Genomic DNA, 19,520 nt, shown 5'->3' on the forward strand with positions numbered 1-19,520 from the left:
TGCAAGAACCCTGATTTGCTTCCTGGATCCTTGTGCATAGGGAGCTCCTGTTATTTAAGAATTAAATCCTAAATCCTAGTGCAAATTCCAAGGAATTCTCTTCTATCAATTTGCGCACAAGCTTCTCCTTAGTACACCCTTCCCACACACAAGCTCCTGCACACAATTTCATGCTCTCTATTGTCTTGTCTCACCAGCTCGTGCTCACAAAACAATGAATCAATTATGTGCCTTCGTCCTCCTTATAAGCTTTTTGCTTATGCTAAATCTGGCAAGTGTATTTTTGGAACTTGGTCTTGTGATTGACTAGTTAATTGAGTCTAACTGACTGATGTAACTCGTCCTAGCCACAAATAAACATTGAGACTTCTAACTTGCACTAGGAGACAAACTACTGAGTCCCCAACTAATCACACGAGTTAAACTGCTTCATGCACTCATCCTAATTTTTAGGAACTCGTCATAGCTATTAGGAATTCGTTCTAGTCGTCACTCTTTACTATTTTTGAGTTTGAGTAATTTCAATTTACTATTCCAGTCTTTGGACTTTAGTATCTACTATTTTGCTTAGTATTAATCAGATTCTAGAATAATGAATGATGAATTTAAATCAATTTAGATTCTAGAACGATGATTGATAACTTAAATAAATCTATACAATATTTACTATTTTAATATTTTACACACACCCTTACATCCCCGTCTCTCCTGAATTTCCCTAAAATTTGGTGGTGCACCTACATGTCCCCCTTGTGTGTCCCCCTGTTCTTGCATCCCCCTGTCTCGGAAACTTAGTGGAACATTGTAATTCTCTCACATGGGATTTGTATATTATTATAATATACAACTCCTCTTATGGGCAGTAGTTGTATCAATAAGTAGATCAACCTATCAATAGTTACTCTTGAGAATGTGAACTTAGAAATGTTCTACTAACTTGGCAGCTCATCTAATCTTTTGCTGCGACGTAGTGCAGGAGCTTGGAATTGCCTTTGAGAGTTATGAACATCCAGTTGTTCTGACAGTTGAAGCACAGGTACGGAGGATTCTGATGCTGTACAGAAAATTCATACTGTGCTTGGGAGATTAGATATTGTTATTTATGTTAAATATTTGTTGTGATTTGTTATGTTAAGGCGAAATACGTTGGACACCTTGAAGGTGGACACAGTAAAAACTTATTTCTAAAGGTGAGTATAGTTTTGGATTATATTCAAATGTTCCCGCCCATCTGGAGTCAGACTGCATATCTCCATATTCCATATTTGTGTTTGATGTTTGCTTTGACAAATGAGTTTATGATAAGGAAGCTACAGAATTGAGTTATTTCTCCTATTTGTGGCATCTCAAGTTTGCATATTGTGAAAATCTTTGATGTCGGACGTCATTGTACAGGATAAAAAACACAGACTTTATGTTGTTTCTGCTATGACAACGACAAATGTGGACTTGAAAGGTGCAAATCCTTCGTTTGTTCATGTGATGTATGGTTTCTAGAGAAAGCAATAATGTGATTGAGAATTTTGTAATATCAGAATGTATAGTTTGTAGATATTCATCGAAAGACATTCTTTCTGTTGTTTTTGAAGCTTAAACAGTTCTGTCTCAGCGGCTGGGTTTAGGAAAGAGTGGTTTACGCATGGCTCCAGAAGAAACATTAAAAGAAGTGCTTCAGGTATGAATATTTAGGAACTGCATGTTAGGCTTTCCCATTTTGTGAATCCCAATCTGATAAAGGACTAAATTTTCAATCGCACAAGGGTGTTCTAGTCACACCTTTTATGGATATTCTTTTGAAAATGACTAACCTAAAGAGTTGGTTCTTAGCATGTGCTAAGTCTGTACACATGAAAACAAAGTGGATACAAGGTAAGTTAATACAATTTTATGGATGTCCAAAAAGTCACCACGAGAGTAGTTCAATGGGACTAAAAGGTACACCTAGTGTGGATACAATGTGGGAGTGCAAAAGCAACTCCTTTTTTTTGTGAAATACACATCCTAAGGAAACCCACTGGGCACTTCCATTCATTCCAAGGATGGTACCCATGGTAAACTGGATTTCGTAGAAGCGCAAGGCTTTGTGAACATAGGGATTACAACCATTAGAACAATATATCATTAAGAACTCAACATGCACTTGCGGGAAAACCTGGGTGGGGAGGATAACGTCATCTCTTTCAACCACCCAAGCTAGACCCAGTTGGTACAAAAACATCTCCTATATCAAATGCTGAAAATAAAAGAACACAGAAGGGAGGGGGCACAACTAAGTGTGTAGCTAATCTAACCAAAAAGTAGAATGATATGATAGAAAGGTCAAATATTGAAGATGTTGGTGCTTAGTAGGAGAGAGAGGGAGAGGGGATGTGAAGGCTTGCTGGTCCTTATGGTTGAGGTGATTTGTTGTGTTTGGGATGTACATTATAAAACAATTACTTTTTATACCACTATGCTTAACTTTTCTGTTTTTGTGGGATTCTATGTCTCCTTGGCTGTTCCACTCATCATTCGACTATTTTCAAAAGCAACATGTGCTAATTCACGTAATGTGAAAAATAAAGTGGATTTAATTTATTAATAAGTCAAACCAGTTTTTTGTTACTGTGAGAAAGGAAGTATTTTTTAGATGATGCAAAGAAATACCCTAGCTACTGTTGCGTGCTTGCAAACTTTTGTTGGGAGGCCTGCTTATTCTAGCCTGTCCCCTCATTGTGTTTGTTCACATGTAGCCACTAATATGTATGTAGTTTTTTTTTTTGGATGGGAGAGAGTCGATGCTGGTTAATACGAGTGGGAGTCTTGTGGTTCAATCTTTGGTAAGGAGTTTCTAGTAGAAGGAAAAATGGGAGACGATATTTGTTTATAGATACAAGTGTTCAAAATCTTGGTTGGTTCTCCAAAGCTAGGCAAAGGGAATAATCTTCACAAAGTATATTTGTAAAATGAATGGAAGCCACCCTCATTTGGATCTTCCATTCCCAGAACCAAGAAGAAAAGTCCTTATTCTGTGTGTGTTTTTTGATTGGAAAATTTATAGGCCTTTGGCTTAACCCAAGTGCTGTAGAATCAGGGGTAGTAGAGTACTCGTCACCAAAGATTCATAGATAAGTAATTTCATTTGCTTTGGGTTGAGGTTATTTTGTGTTTGCCTTTCTCAATAAGGAGTAAGGCGATTTGATTTTTTGTTTTGGACTCTCTTTTGTGGGATTCAAGGGAATGGATTTATTTTCTTGGTCTCTTGACTAAAATCTAGAAGATGAGATTACATCAGCCTTGATGTGTTTAGGCCGCCTCTATCAATTTTACTATCCCCAGCTACTTGCTATTTATCACCTGGGAAATCACTTGTTGTAAATTTATTAACTGAAGATTTATTGAATAAAAGCACTGCTGAGATTCTTCACAAGTAAATGATATATAAAATAATGGAAGTAAAATTGACCAATTTCATACACATGCACATCGAAATTATGCCCTTCAAATCTGCTATCCATTAACATTAGTTTTATAGCATACAAGGGCTTCCCTTACTGGAAAATTAAATTCTCACCAAGGAAAATTACAAACAAAAAAAACCGGAATTTTCCAACTGATAAAAATCTCAAAACATGTCATTTGATCTTGCTGGCTGTTGCATCATTTTTCCTTGTTGCCCCTTTTTCTTTTCCTTTGGTATCTGCACACTTGGATGAATGTCCTTTTCCACCCATTCACTGAGGTTCTCAATATCTCATTGTCTTTTCACTTAGCCTAGCCTTCCTTTTATAAGTTTAAGTTATTGACTGAATCCATAATTGTAATCTCCACAGTGATTGACGGTTGAGATTAGATCTCAAATTCACTTGAGATATATTTTTATTTATTTATTTATTTTATTTTTGTGGAAAATCAGGGTAGGTACACCCAAAGGGACCAAACTGCAGTCAATATATCTTTTGTAGACTTCCTCACACTCCTGAAATGGAAGGCCGAATACACTTTTAATTGCAAATCAATGATGAGCTTGATGATGTCTGAAATGAGGGTGTTCGATGCCCAATTTATAGGAGACATGAGAGGGCTAATTAGCCCTAGTAGGGCCAACATGATATCCTTCTAATGAGCCGACTTGTAGGGCTGGTTATGAGCTCACTTGAGGTGACAAATAATTAGTTTCTTCTCCATAATTTGATGAAAAATGCCAATCATGGCTATCTAATATTTCAATACTCCCTCTTAGCTAGGGAGGTACTTTTTCATTCTCTCTCATGATCCATCTTCCCGACCAATCTTTAGGTCTCTTGGCCTACAACCTAAGGAAGAGAACACAATCCAAGTATCTCTCTCTTGATCTCAACATAAGGAAAGATACATAGCATCCATCTCAAAGCATCTCCTCGACAATAAGGTCTATCAACACACAAACTACGGGAGGAATTATTAATACATCTCCTGGACAACATCTCTTGGCACACATCCTATGGGAGTAATCATCAATACATCTCCTAGACAACAATGTCTCTCAGCACACAACCTACAAGAGGAACCATCAATACATCTCATGGACAACAATGTCTCGGGGCACACAACCTACAGGAGGAATCATCAATACATCCCCTGGACAACAATGTCTCTTGGCACGCAACCTACGGGAGGAATCCATCTATACGTCTCTTGGAGTCTGGACAACAATGTCTCTTGACACACAACCTACAGGAGGTATCATCAATACATTTCCTGAACAATAATGTCTCTCGGCACACAGCTTATGGGAGATGGTCTATACATGATGTTATGTAGTCTGTGCTCCCTCAATCTTAGAGAGGTGTTTTCAACAACTCCAAGTTGTTCTCTGAAATAGCCAAACTTCATTCAGGACAACGATTTCGTCAATACATCAACGACCTGCTCATCATTAGGAACATATTCGAACCTTACAACTCCTCTTTAGATAATATTCCGGATGTAGTGATACTTGATTTCAATATGTTTTGATCTGTCATGGAACACCAGCGTCTCAAATAGTTTTAGATAGCTTTGATTATCACAATAGATAATAGTCAACTCTAACATTTGATCAAACAAATCAACGAATAATTTTCAAAACCATATAGCCTCACAACAAGCAACATTAACAACAATGTATACAACTTCAGCTGTACTCAAAGCAATAGAGGTCTGCTTCCTGCTAGACCAAGAAACCATAGTGGAGCCTAGACTAAAACAATATCTAGAGGTGCTCTTTCTATCAGTAGAGCTACCATCCCAATCAGCATCAATAAAACCATACAATTTCCATTGACCATTAGAAGCATACATCAAACCATCCTCAATGGTACCTTGCAGGTACCTCAATATGTGTTTTGCTGCAACACAGTGTACACGACGAGGCTTGACCAGGAATTGACTTAATGTATTAACTGCATAACAATTATCTAGTCTGGTATTCACAAGATAGTTCAACGAGCCAATCAATCTTCGATATATAGTAGGATCAAACAACTTTGAGTCACTGTCCTGTATCTTCTTCAACTTCGTCACCATAGGAGTGTCCATAGACTTACAATCCAACATGCCAAATTTTTGAAGGATTGAGACAATATACTTGCCTTGGCCCACAAAGATCCCCTCAAGTTTTTGCCAAATTGCCAATCCCAAATAGTAATGCATGATACCAAGGTCTTTCATCTCAAATTCGGAAACCAACTCCCTCTTGCACAAAACAATCAATACCTACTCCCGTTAGAAACAAATCGTCTACAGACAACATTAATCTCAGGGGCTCACCATCGACAACTTTGAAATATAGATTTGGGTCAACAATGCTCTTCTTGAAACCCAAACTCAATAGATAACTATCAATGCGAGAGTACTAAGCACGAGGGGCCTGCTTCATGCCATACAAGGCCTTCTTCAATTTACAATTACGTGTCTCTCTATTGTGGACCTCAAACCCTAGAGGTTGTTCAATGTAAACTTCTTCTTTAGTGAACCCATTTAGAAAGGTTGTTTTGACATCCATTTGGTGCAACTTCCAACTTGAAATAGATGCAAGAGCAATAACAGATTTAATAGATGCATATATGACAATGAGAGCAAATGTGTCTTCATAATCCTCTCCTTCTTTCTGGGAGAATCTACGAACCATGAATCTAGCCTTGTACTTCTCCACACTTCCATCAACCACATGTTTTATCTTATAGATCCATTTTGATGATACAACAAATTTCTCTTTACATCTAGGCATGATCTCCCAAACATCGTTATTCAATATAGACTGATATTCTTCAGTCATCGCATCTTTCCATACTTTCTCTCCAACAACTTCTTCATAGGAGGATGGCTCAGATTCAATAATCTTGCACATCAAGGCTGTATAACTAGAGTACTTCTTTGGTTTCTTGCTTTCCTTGAAAAACCATGAACAATAGCATGACCTTCAACTTCCTTCAGAGTTTTATCTAACCAAGCAGGTCTCTTTCTTGTCTCAGCAACAAGAAATTTTGTAGATTCAACAGGTTCATGATCAACGTGTTCTACATGAGAGTCTTCATTCATGGGTACAGGTTCCTGGGACTTTGGTTCCACATTCTTTGGAGCAACTTGGTACTTCATCATCAGACTCCAAGTGTGAATCCCTAGATTTCCAAAATGTAACACCCTCATCGAATATAACATCCCGTCAAGTCTCAATATAACATTTCCCTGGAAAATAGATCCTAAAAGCCTTTAAATTTTCACTATATCCAACAAAGGTACCTTTTCTCTTGGATGGTTCGAACTTTGCCCTTTTCTCTTTGGGTACATGAACGAAAAGTGGAAAACCAAAGATTTCTAAATGTTCAACATTCGGTCTCTCACCTGAAAAGACTTCTTTGGGAGTCTTATAATCCAAAACTCGATGTGGGTACCTATTTTGAACGTAGACAATAGTCCTTGCAGCTTCTCCCAAAGAAACATCGACAACTCTTGATCATGAAGCATTGCTTTGACAACTTCTATTATAGTTTGATTCTCTCTCTGTAGTTCCATTTTGTTCAAGGTAGTAAGGAACTATCAATTCCCTCTTAATTCAAGCATCCCTATAGAAATCAATTAATTCATTTGATACGTACTCCCCACTGTTGTCAAACCTTAGAGTCTTGATCCTTTTTCTTGTAGCATTTTCAACCCGTGCTTTGAATTCACGAAACTTTTCAAACACTTGATCCTTGGTCTTGAGAAGATAGATCCGGGTTTTGCGAGAATAATCATCAATAAAAGATACATAGTATAAACATCTCCACCTAAAGTTTTGTCAGGTATGGTCCTACAAACATCAGAGTGTATAAGCTCCAATATACCTTTGGATCTGTTATCATTGCTGGAGCATCTCCCTTTAACAATCTTCCCAAGGGCACATCCTTTGCATACTCCATCATGATCAGTCTTAAGTTCAGGTACACCCTTAAAATCTTTCAATCTTCCCAAAGCCTTGTAGTGCATATGTGTGTACCTTCTATGCCAAACCTCACTATGTTTTGTAGTGTTGTGAAAGAGAGCTTGGAATGAATGACCAAGGAGACGATATAGTCCTCCAATTCGTACCCCGATGACTTTAGTAGATTCAAAACATGATTTTTTCTTCCATAGTAAGACTTGTCCATCAACAAAAGAAACTCTATACCCTTTGTCTTCAAGAGATGATATGGACAACAAATTCTTCTTCAAACTGGGAACACATAAAATATTGTTAATGGAAACATTACCCCTAGATTCCAGTTGGTAAGACGATGTACCATGCCCTTGACTTCATATTTTTCATTGTCTCCAAGCTTGACCTTTTGAGAGAACTTCTTTTCAAGTAATTCAGACCAATGTTGCACAAAGCGCGATCGGGATTTAATCGGCGCCGGGAAAAAAGCGGAAAAAATCGTTAAAAGCGGGAAAAAAGCGTTTGGCACAAAAATATTCATTTTTTTTCATTTTTTTTCAATTTTTTTAATATCTAAACCATCTACAACATAAAATAAATACATTGACACATAAATATGGTAAAAAAACTAATATATAAGATGTTTAATATCATTTCTAGCGCTAAAATCACACATAACATTGAATCATGTCCTGAATAGTAAGTCCTGAGTCCCAACTCAGCCTCAAAATATCAACAAAAAATATGATAATGTATCTCATTATGTCATAATGTCATATACAATAAAATGAAAGTCTAATCCTATTGATTTCCTCCAGCTCCTCTCCCTCACCTCTTCTCCTCCTCCTCCGCGCGCAAACAGCAAAATGACATAAAAAAATCGATTTTCGCCTATTAAAAGCCCGCTGCCTTGTGCCTTTGCGATTTTTTCTGTAAAAATCGCGATTTTTTGGAAAAAATCGCTATAAAAAAAAGTCCGCGATTTTTTGGTATAAAAATCGCGATTTGATCGGGTAGAGGAAAAAATCGCGATTTTCCGATAAAATCGCGATTTTAACAACACTGATTCAGACAAATAATCACAATTTCCAGTCATGTGCTTAGAGGCATTACTGTCAACAAGCCAAATTTCATCATGATTTTCCATTAGAACCTGTAAGAGCACAAATAAATGAGTGTTCAGATTCAGATTCACATCTTCTATGCCTCCTCTTTGAAGATGGTTCATCTAAATAAGTAGCAGATGCATGATGTCTTCTACTTCTTTTACGATCATCATCCCTTTCATAGTCATCTCTTTGATTCCTTCGAGGACATTGAGTTTGGTAATGACCATAGGCTTGACAACAGAAGCATTGAATATTTGACAAATCTCTTTTATCTCTTCTATCTCTATCATCTCTTCTATTTCTTCTATCTGGAGAGGGAGAAGAATGTCTTCTATGAAAGGAAGAAGCCTTTCTTGAAGTAGATTTAGGATCTTGTCTTCTACCAACACTTCTTTGGAATTTGCCAAAATTTTATTTCTTCTTGTTTCCCTTAACATGAGCTGCAAATGTTTCTATACTAGGATCTTTAAGGTCTCCTCTAGAGTAGAGTCTTGACTCTTTGTGAGTGCATGCTGCCCATAACTTGTCAAAGGTTGGAGCATTCTCTCTTGCGCTAACACCTACAACAAATGAGTCCCAAGATATAGGGAGACCACCCAAAGCAACAACTATCAATTCCTTATCAGAAACTTCTTCATCAATGGCTTTGTGTTGGTCTCTAATTTGAGATATCTTGACAAAATATGGTGCTATAGTGTCATTCTTTGTCATCTTGATGTTACGGAGCCGACCTCTTAGATTGATAGATTGGTTCAAATTGTTGATAAGATATAATCCAATGATAGCATCGTACATAGCCTTAGCAGTCTTATGTTCAACAATATAAGGAATCAAATGATCCCTAACAGAATCCAACAAAATGCTTCTTGCCAAAATATCATCTTCATGATACTTTTCCTTTCCTGCTTGATCAGATGGTTCAATGACTTTACCTGTGACAATTCCCAAGACTTTGTTCCTTTCAAGAATGATCTCAACTCTTGCCTTCCATGCCTTGTAGTTAGTAGCTCCTTCAAGCTTGCTTTTGGTCTTCATGAGTGAATGCTCTTTAAGGTGATCTTCAAGTGTCTTTCAAGTGCTCCTTAAGATGATCTCTCTGCTCTTTTCCTTCACAACAACTCTGATACCATGTTGAAATTCTAGTAGAGCAATGACTAGAATAGTTTTTCACAATTTGATAGCTACTTCTATTGATATAAACAATTACTTCTTTTTCCTTTCATCAACATGTAGATATACATGAAAAACTTCAACCAATGATTCTTCAACAAGAGCACTTAATAGAGATCACAGTAGACAATGAACAATAGACAATAAACAAGAGACAAGAGACACCAAGATTAGGCTCAAAGCCAAGGAAAAACCCACTCAGGGGAAAACCCAAAATTCTTTCCTTGTGAGAGAGATTCTGTCCATCAATACTACATCAAAATGTTCCAACAAGTCCAAAATAGTCGACAATAAAGTACTTATCAAAGTCTAATTATAAAATGAGAGAGATTTCTCTTCTGTCCAATAGGATGATTTGTAAGGAGGCCAAATTCTAGGCTTGAGGTTACTGCAATAGATGGTTGAAATTCCCACTGTGATAGTCAACGAACTATGGAGGAGATTCAACCAAAAACAACTTGGTTAACTTCAGAATTGTGTCGTAAAGGAGAGTGAGTCTCTCTTTGCAATTCTCGGCCACAAAAGAAGTGTCAAAACAGAAGTTGAATTTAACCCTAGTGACTGTAGCACCTAGCCGTTGAAGATAGACCAAACTACATTCAATATATCCCTTGTAGACTTCCTCAGACTCCTGAAATGGAAGGTTGAATACACTTGCAATTGCAGGCCAATGATGAGCTTGATGATGTTTGAAATGATGGTGATTGATGCCCAATTTATAGGATACGTGAGAGAGCTAATTTGCCCTAGTAGGGTCGACATGATATCCTTCTAATGAGCCGACTTGTAGGGCTGGTTATGAGCCCACTTGAGGTGACAAATAATTAGTTTCTTCTCCATAATTTGATGGAAAATGCTGACCATAGCTATCCAATATTTCAACATCGACTTCACTTGAGATTAATGTTTGAGATTCATCTAATTCTCTAATGCAAATCACTTTTGTATTTTATTAGATTAACTCACTTTTTTTGATAAAAGGAAATTATCAAAATTTGTTTGGGTTAAAGGTCCTTTGGATTTCTTCCACACATCTAGACACTTATACCTGTGTGAAAATATCTGTTCGATGCTACTGCTTCATCTCCCTTAGATATTTTGGAATGAAAGCTCCCTCAGAGATGTTGGGAACACAGTAGGTCAATTTATTGATCAAGCAGAGCCAAATCAAAATCTACGCTCTTGCACGTGAATTTGTTTGGAGGTGGACTGAGACTCTTAGAGGTGTCAGAAATCAATATGGATGCATAGAGACAACGACAAGCCCTAGATTATGAGCAACTTCCTTTTAAGTGCAATGCTTGTCATGTTTATGAGAATTTCGTCAAAACTGTCCAAAAGTTTGAGTGGAACAACCCCCTTCAAAACAATCGTCAAATAAAAAATGAGTTCCAGTTGCAATGCAAGTGTAGAAATTCTCAATGCAAGGGGTCAGAGCAATTGAGGTCATCCTAGATGTGCGCTTGGCACTCGGTTGAGATGGGAGCGTGCCTTGGCGCTTTGGGGCCTGCCAACATGAGACTAATGAGAAATCCTTCTTGAACTTCTTTGCAAACTCATCTAGTTGAACCTCTGCTAATGCTGATGTTTGCTGCAACTTCCCCTCTTTATTCTTCTATGAACATTGTGATGCTTGGTGCCCATTCTTGAGGCAAATGAAACACTTTAGCTTGCTCAAGTAGTTCTTCTTCCGCAGTTGAGAGGTTGGCTCCTTGCTATTTATGGCTGATTTGTGCAAAAATTTGAAATTGGCCTCCCTCTCACAGTGTCATTACCTAGCAAATCATTTGCTGTAAATTTCTTAAATACAGATTTAGTAAATAAAATCGCTGTTGAGATTCTTATCAGGGAAATAAAATATAAAATAACAGAAGCAAAATTGACCAATCTCGTACACATGCACATGAAAAATTATGCCCTTCAAATTTGTTATCTAATAACATTAGTTTTACAACATACAAGGACCTCCTTCCTTGGAAAATTAAATGCCACCGAGGAAAATTACAAGAAGCAAAAGCTTGAATTTTCCACCTGATAAGAACCCTCAAAATCTGTCCCTTGATCTTGCTGGCTGCTGGATCCTTCTCCCTTGCTGCGTTTTGTTCTCTTCCTTTGGAATCCATCTCACTATCTTGCGGTCACTTGATGTGTCTTTTCCCTTAGCCTAACCTTTGTTTTATAAGTTTGACTTTTTGACTTAATTCACAACTGTAATCTCCAAAGTGATTGACGATTGAAATTAGACCTCAACTTCACTTGAGATCAATGGTTGAGATTCATATAATTCTCTAATGCAAATCAGTTTTGCATTTCATTAGATTAATTCACTTTTTTTGATAAAAGGAAATTATTATAATTTGCTAAGGTTAAAAACTCAAAGGTCCTTTGGATTTCTTCCACACGTCTAGACACTTAGACTTGTGTAAAAGTGCCTATTTAATGCTACACCCTCATCTCACTCTAATATTTTGGGATGAAAGCTCCCTCAAATATGTTGGGAACATGTTGGGTCAATTTATTGATCAAGCAGAGCCAAATCAAAATCTATGCTCTTGCATGTGAATATGTGTGGAGGTGGACTGGGACTCTCAGAGGCGTTGCAAATCAATATGGATGGATAGAGACAACCACAAGCCCTAGATTATGAGCAACTTCATTTTAAGTGCAATGTTTGTCATGTTTATGAGAATTTTGCCAAAACTGTCCAAAAATTCAAGAGGAACAACCCCCTTCAAAACAATCGTCAAATAAAAAATGAGTTCTAGTTGCATTGCAGGTGTAAAAGTTCTCAATCCAAGGGACCATAGCAAGTGAGGTCATCCCAGTGGTGCGCTTGGCGGTTGGTTGAGATGGGAGCATGCGTTGGCACTTTGGGGCTTGACAACGTGAGACTAATGAGAAATCTGTCTCGAATTTCTTTGCAAAATCATCTAGCTGAAGCTCGGTTAATGCTGATGTTTGCTATGATTTCCCCTCTTTATTCTTCTCCAAACATTGTGATGCTTGGTGCCCATTCTTGTGGCAAATAAACACTTGAGGTTGCTCAAGTCTTTCTTCTTCAGCAGTTGAGAGGTTGGCTCCTTGCTATTGCTGGCTGATTTGTGCAAAACTTTGAAATTGGCCTCCATGTCGGAGTGTTAGGTCTAATACCACGTTAATTTTACTACTCTCAGTTATTGCCAATTTATTACCTAGCAAATCATTTTTTGTTATTTTATTAACTACAGATTTACTATATAAAGCCATTGCTGATATTCTTAACAGGTAAATACAATATAAAAAAATAGAAGCAAAAATGACCAATCTCTTACACATGCACACGAAAAATTATGCCCTTCAAATCTGCTATTTAGTAACATTAGTTTCACAACATACAAGGGCTTCCCTCCTTCATAAGTTAAATGCCCAATGAGGAAAGTTACAAAGAGCAAAAGCCTGAATTTTCCAGCTAATAAGAGCCCTCAAAACCTTTCCCTTGATCTTGCTGGCTGTTGGATCCTACTCTCTTGCTGCGCTTTGTTCTCTTCCTTTGGAATCTACACACTTGAATGGATGTCCTTCTCTGCCCAATCTTTGAGATGCTCACTATCTCACTATCTTGCACTCACTTGATTTGTCTTTTCTCTTAGGCTAGCCTTCGTTTTATAATGTTGAGTTATTGACTGAATTCACAACTATAACCCACGGGCCTCCTGCCCGATCTTGTGCTGGGGCCCATCTCTGCCCTCGTCCCTTTTGAGCTGGCTTCTCAGTCTTGAATGGCTGGGAATGCCCCCCCCTCCAGATCCAGAGAACCACGAGGAACTTTTCGCTTCATTGATCCCTGACAATGCTGCTACAAGAACTCGTCCCTCTGTCTCTAAGTTTGTCAAGAAACTGGATGAAATCCCCGAGGTTTCTCTCCCTCCATCCTTGCCAAGGAAATCAGCAATCACCCTCGCTGAAAGAGGTCTCGTTGGACAGTTCACTAGCCTTTGGCCTTCTCCAAGATCAATGCAAAAATGGGTGGAGCGCAACTGGAACGCAATGACCCAAGGGAAAATAGCCATCAGATTTTGTGGAAGGGGCTATTACACATTTATCTTTGAAACAAAAGAGGACAAGAATCTCATATTCAGAAACGACCCTTACTTTATGGATTCAAGAGGCCTCTATCTGAATAGATGGACACCAGACTTCGATCCGGAAATGGACATCCCAAATGCAGTTCCGGTTTGGGTCCGCCTCCCACATCTGCCGCTCCATTGTTGGGGGGATGAATCAGTAAGGGCAATAGGGAACACAGTCGGAAAATACATCGATATATCTAAGCCAAGGGAGAACATGCATGCATGCGCCAGGATTTGCGTAGAAGTAGATCTTGGGAAAGGCCTGCCGGAAGCCATCAAGATCAAGGTCGATCAATGGACGCACATCCAACAGCTGGACTACGAGCAACTACCCTTCAAATGCAAGGTATGTCACGAATATGGACATTTCGCAAATAGATGTAGCAAGTCAAAATTAAATGAATCCACTGAAAATGAAGAATCTCCGGACGGCCACTGGGAACAAGTAAAAAAGAAAAAATCTTCCTCTTCTCAAGGGCCTAGTTCTAAGCCCTCCCCGGAAACCCTCCCCCCTCCCCCTCCTCCCCCATCTAGCTCAGCTCCCTCCTTTCCCTCCACCTCCAACCCCTTTGAATCAATGGAAGTTGAAGACCCCTCTTCCCCTCCCCCTTCCCCCCGCGACAACTCATTAGCTGTCATCTCCCCGCCCTTGATCCCTCAATCCTCCCCTCCACCAACAATAGAGAGAATACTCACCAGAAATAAACTGAAAGAAACCAGTCTTCCCTCAAATCCCCCAAGAAAGGCAGGTAGAAAGTCAAATAAAGAACTTAGAGATGAGGCAGCAGCGAAAGAGATGGCTACTGGAGCACAGCAACCAATGGACTCCTATCTAGATAGGCAAAAAGGAAGCAGGGAAAAAACAAAGGAGAGGAGCGGGGCTCACCCAAAATCTGGTAAATGATGAATCTGGTCTCTTGGAACTGTAGGGGGATGGGCTCCTCCTCAAAAATAAATGCAGTGCGTGACTTAATAAATCAGGAGTAGCCAGACTTCGTCCTCATCCAGGAGACCAAAATGTCAGACCAAGATTTTCAAAAACAAGTCAAAAGATTCAAAAATTTTGAAGGCTACTCAATAGGTTCAGAAGGTGCCTCAGGAGGCATAGGAACACTTTGGAACAAGAATAAATGGGCTCACATCAACCTCCAATCTTGCAATTGGTGGATAAGAACAGAACTCAGAAACAAAGTCTCTCAAGAAGTTTTCAACATATACAACATCTACGCTCCAAACCATTATTGGGATAAAGCAACTTGCTGGGACTCATTATCCTTAGACTTACAGTCCTCTCACGATAGGAGCATAATTCTGGGAGGAGACTTGAATCTAATAAGAAACGTGGATGAAAAGCTTGGAGGAAACTTCCATACGGATTCTTCAAGAGAGGCGCTGGAGGCTATAATCCAGACCCATAATCTCATTGACATACCCCCCTTCAACGGGAAATATACATGGAGTAACAAAAGAACAGGATGCCACAATATCAAAGAGAGGCTAGATAGATTTCTCGTGTAGGAAAGAATCGCAGCAAGCTTCTCTTCCATTAAGAGTAAAATTATCCAAGTTTCGGCCTCTGATCACAAACTTGTGGTGATGTATATGGAAAAAGAGAGAAACTTGGGGCCTCTCCCCTTCAAATACAATAAAATTTGGGATTTTAAAGAAGATTTTCGTTCCCTCATACAAAAACAGTGGGCAAAGGAAGTCGTGGGATCGCCTCATTACATCTGGGAAACCAAATTAAAATCCTTAAGAGCAGTCATCAAATAGTGGGCTAAGGAAAACGCAGCAATGGAGAAGAGGAAAAAGCGGATCTCTATACGCAGATGGAGCAGTGGAACAAAGAAAAAGAGAACAACCAACTCACAAATGAAGATATAATCCATGAAAACGAAATGTACAGGGAGCTATATAGACAAAATAGAGTCGAGGAAGAGGAACAAAGGCAGAAATCGAGGTGCTTGTGGTTGAGGGCTGGAGACAAAAATACCTCTTTCTTCCATAACAACATAAAGCTCAGGCACGCCGAAAATCAGATAGATAAAATAGAGGTAGAAGGGAAAGAGTTTAGTGACCAAGAAGAAATAAAAGAGGCAGCTTTCAATCACTTTAAATCTCTTCTTACAGCAGTCCCTCAGCAGTCGGACAACTCTGACTTTCTCAGCGCTGTAGAGAGCAAAATCTTAGACTCTCAAAACAGAGATCTGGATCAGGATGTCACAGAAGAAGAAATCAGATTGGCAACTTTTAGTATGCAACAGGATAAGGCCTTGGGCCCTGATGGTTTCACGGTGGCCTTTTACCGAAATCATTGGGACGAAATCAAAAAAGACTCTGTGCGGATGGTTAAGAATGTCTTTAAAAAACACAAGATGGGAGAAAACACCAAATCCTCACACCTTGCTCTCATCCCTAAGGACATTAACCCTCGTTCCTTTCACTGCCTCCGGCCAATCTCCCTTTGTAACGTCTCCTACAAGATTGTCACCAAAATTCTTGCCAATAGGCTCAAAAAGCTCCTCCCTCATTTAATCTCAGAGAACCAAGGGGGATTTGTTCCCCACAGGCAAATCACAGATAATGTCATACTTATTCAAGAGGCAATCCATAGCAGCATCAGCAGAAAGGAACGAGGCATGATAATCAAACTCGACATGGCAAACGCTTTCGATAGAGTCAACCACCACTTCCTAACAGCAGTCCTCAAAAAATTCGGGATCTCAAAAATTTTTACAAGCATCATCTCTGGATGCATCTCCAATCCTTGGACTGCTCCTCTGATTAATGGCTGCCCAAGCAGGTATTTTAGAAGCACCAGGGGACTGAGGCAAGGCTGCCCCCTCTCCCCCTTCTTATACATCATTATGGCGGAAACTCTGAGCATTCACTTAGAAAATCTCCGCAAGAAAAAAGAGATCACTGGAATTGGTATAGAAAGAGGGACTAAAGAGATCAATCATTCGCTCTTTGCGGATGATACCCTCCTCATCGGGGGAGCCTCAAGCCTAATGGCAAAAAGATTCAAGAAAGTCTTGGATGCCTTCCTAGCTGCCTCAAGAGGGATGCTGAATAATAAAAAATGCAAGATCTATACCTGGAATGTCTCTGACCAAATCAGGCAAAGAATCTCCTTGATACTGGACATTCCAGTGCAAAGGAATTGGAGTTACTTCTCTTATCTAGGTCTGCCTTTAGCCAAAGAAACAGTCAAGGCTGAGATTTGGGCCAAACATATAGAAAAGATGAGAGGTCTCCTCCAAAGTTGGGGAGTTTCTTGGCTAAATCTGGCTGGTAGAACGACCCTTATAAAGGCTATCCTCTCTGCTCTCCCCATCTACCAGTATGCGGTCACTTTGGCTCCCGCTAGTATACATAAGCACATGGAACTATTAATGAGAAGTTTCCTCTGGCAGGGGGGAAAGCAAGAATCAAAAAAATTTAGCCTTGTCAAATGGGATCAAGTCATTCTTCCCTATGATAAGGGTGGACTAGCCATTAAAATCCCGAGCCTCTCCAACCGTGCTATGGGCTTTAAACTGATTTGGAGAATTCTCACCGGCAAAGGCTCTTGGTGGGTGGAGGTTTTGAAAAGGAAATACCTTAATGGACCAAATTCTAATCTCCTTTCCGAAACAATAGCTGAAAGATCTTGCACCCCTGTTTGGAAGCTCATTAAAAAAGTCCTCCCACAGTTCAGAGAGAACATTTCCAAAGTGCCTGGAAGCGGCAAGGAGGTCAATATTTGGACTGATAGAATCATGGGCGCCAAACCAAGAAACCTCCTCCAAAATCTCAGGCCTTTGCAAATTTGGATGGAAGCTAAAAATTTAACCTCCTTGTATGATATTTCAATATGGGACCAAAACATCTGGCAGGGCTGGAAGGACCTTCAAATTCCCAATGAACTCAGAGATCTATGGCTCAATCTTAAGGTCTCCCTCACAGGCGCTGCTCCCACCAACATAGGGGCTGAAGATAGGTATATCTGGGAGCCAAGCGGAGGGAAATTCACTGTCAAAGATGGTTACAAATTTCTCCAGGCATCCACTTCAACAGCCAAATGGAACCTCTTCACAACTGTATGGAAATCAGAGTGCATACCAAAGGTCAAACACTTCAATTGGACTCTCCTCAAAGGAAAGGTGCTCACAGCTGAAAACCTAAGGAAAAGAGGGATCTTGGGGCCATCAATATGTTGCTTCTGTCGCGCTGAGGAGGAGAGTAGTCACCATCTATTCTTCCACTGCCCCCTCGCACAAAGCTGCTGGACTCAGATTGTCAGACCAATGGAAATTGAAGAGACTTTTGATCAGCTATCCTCTCTTCAAAAAAACTGGGTAAAATGTTACCCTTTTCCTAAGAAAGGTAAAAACAACATCATCCGTGTGTGGAAATGCATCCCAGCTACTCTTAGTTGGCAAATCTGGTTAGCTAGGAATAACTGTATTTTCAATAACAAGAAGCCCAATCCTGCCCGTATACTGGCAAAAACAACAGCGCTCATATCTGAAACAATAAGTGCAAACTTGGTCGCTCCTCCAGATCAATCAAGCTGGCACAAAGAAGAGATGGAATGGTACAACAAATTCTGCATCAACTACAGCAACAACCAACTAGCTCACCCCAAAGCATGCACGAGAAGAATACACTGGAAGATCAGAGGCACAAAGGAAGAAGTAAGTCCAACAACTTGGCAGAAGCTTACAGCCTCTACTTAGGCACCACCATCCTGAACCGGCTGAGAATCAGGAATCCAATCATATTGGGAGACTCGGCCATCGTTATTGCAGCTATGGTGTCGGGGACAAAATTTAAAAAAGAGGCCCTTAATAATGTAAAGCTCAGGATTGCGGATAACATCAAAGAAATGGGGGACACGATCTTCAAACATGTCCTAAGAGACAACAACACAGAAGCGGACCACTATGCCACTAAGGCATCCAACAGACAGATCGGTCAAGTTAGGGAAAATTGACTCCATATATGAAAAACCAATCCCGTAGTCGGCTTAGCTGCCTGTCAAACTCTCTGACCAGTCATATCAGCGTATTCCCGACCTCTTGTCTAATCATTCCACACATCTCTTCTTGTGATCTCTGGCCATATCAGTCAAGTTGCACGCAGCCTGTCATGTCTTGAACTACGATCCTCCCTTCTCCATGTTTACCACTCATTCATTCTGGACCGATCATAGGATCTCGAGCTCCCAGTCTTCCCGTGACTCTCTCACGCAGATTTTAGGTAGGAGTCTTTTCAAAATCTCCATAGACTGCTACAAAGATTTCAAGTCCGATTCTAATCCTGGCCAGACCATCGAGTTTACGTCGTACTCTATGCTCGATCACCCTTCCACTCTGCTTTATATATCCATAAACCCTCCTCTCTACGAGCACATCAGAAACACGTTCTTATACTTGCAGGAGAGCAAAGGTTCTATATTTGGCAATCAGCTCAAGAAGTTCTGCAACAAGCGAGGCCGCCAACAGTTCAACACAGCCGCGAGTTCGTCTTCTAAAGCCTCCAGGGGTGTCCTTAGCAGTCTCCAAGCTTGGAAGTTCGTCATCTGCCCGGTTGTTCTTCACCTGCTCGATCGTTTGGTAAATTTCAGAGCCTGGTTCTTCCTTTTATGCGTAGTTTCTTCTCTGGTCTGTTCCCTCTTCTTGGCATTTCCCTCATTTTCTTCCGGTCTCCCTCTCCTTCTTTTCTTCCCCAGTCCCCTCTCCCTGCTCTTGC

The 19,520-nt window shown here is 39.8% G+C and overlaps 1 protein-coding gene across 1 annotated transcript in view; it reads left to right on the plus strand.

Moving 5' to 3' along the window:
- LOC149236633 (YbaK/aminoacyl-tRNA synthetase-associated domain-containing protein) overlaps positions 1-19,520 on the plus strand; it is a 65,153-nt gene that overhangs the window by 1,813 nt on the left and 43,820 nt on the right. The window contains exons 2-5 of the mRNA XM_089368986.1: positions 977-1,036; positions 1,137-1,190; positions 1,396-1,456; positions 1,599-1,675. Coding sequence (XP_089225112.1) covers positions 977-1,036; positions 1,137-1,190; positions 1,396-1,456; positions 1,599-1,675 — 252 coding nt within the window. The remainder of the gene's footprint in view (positions 1-976; positions 1,037-1,136; positions 1,191-1,395; positions 1,457-1,598; positions 1,676-19,520) is intronic.

Source organism: Pinus tabuliformis, chromosome 8 (assembly GCF_031772625.1).
Source record: "Pinus tabuliformis cultivar Carrire ecotype Pingquan chromosome 8, CPIR1, whole genome shotgun sequence".
Taxonomy (NCBI): domain Eukaryota; kingdom Viridiplantae; phylum Streptophyta; class Pinopsida; order Pinales; family Pinaceae; genus Pinus; species Pinus tabuliformis.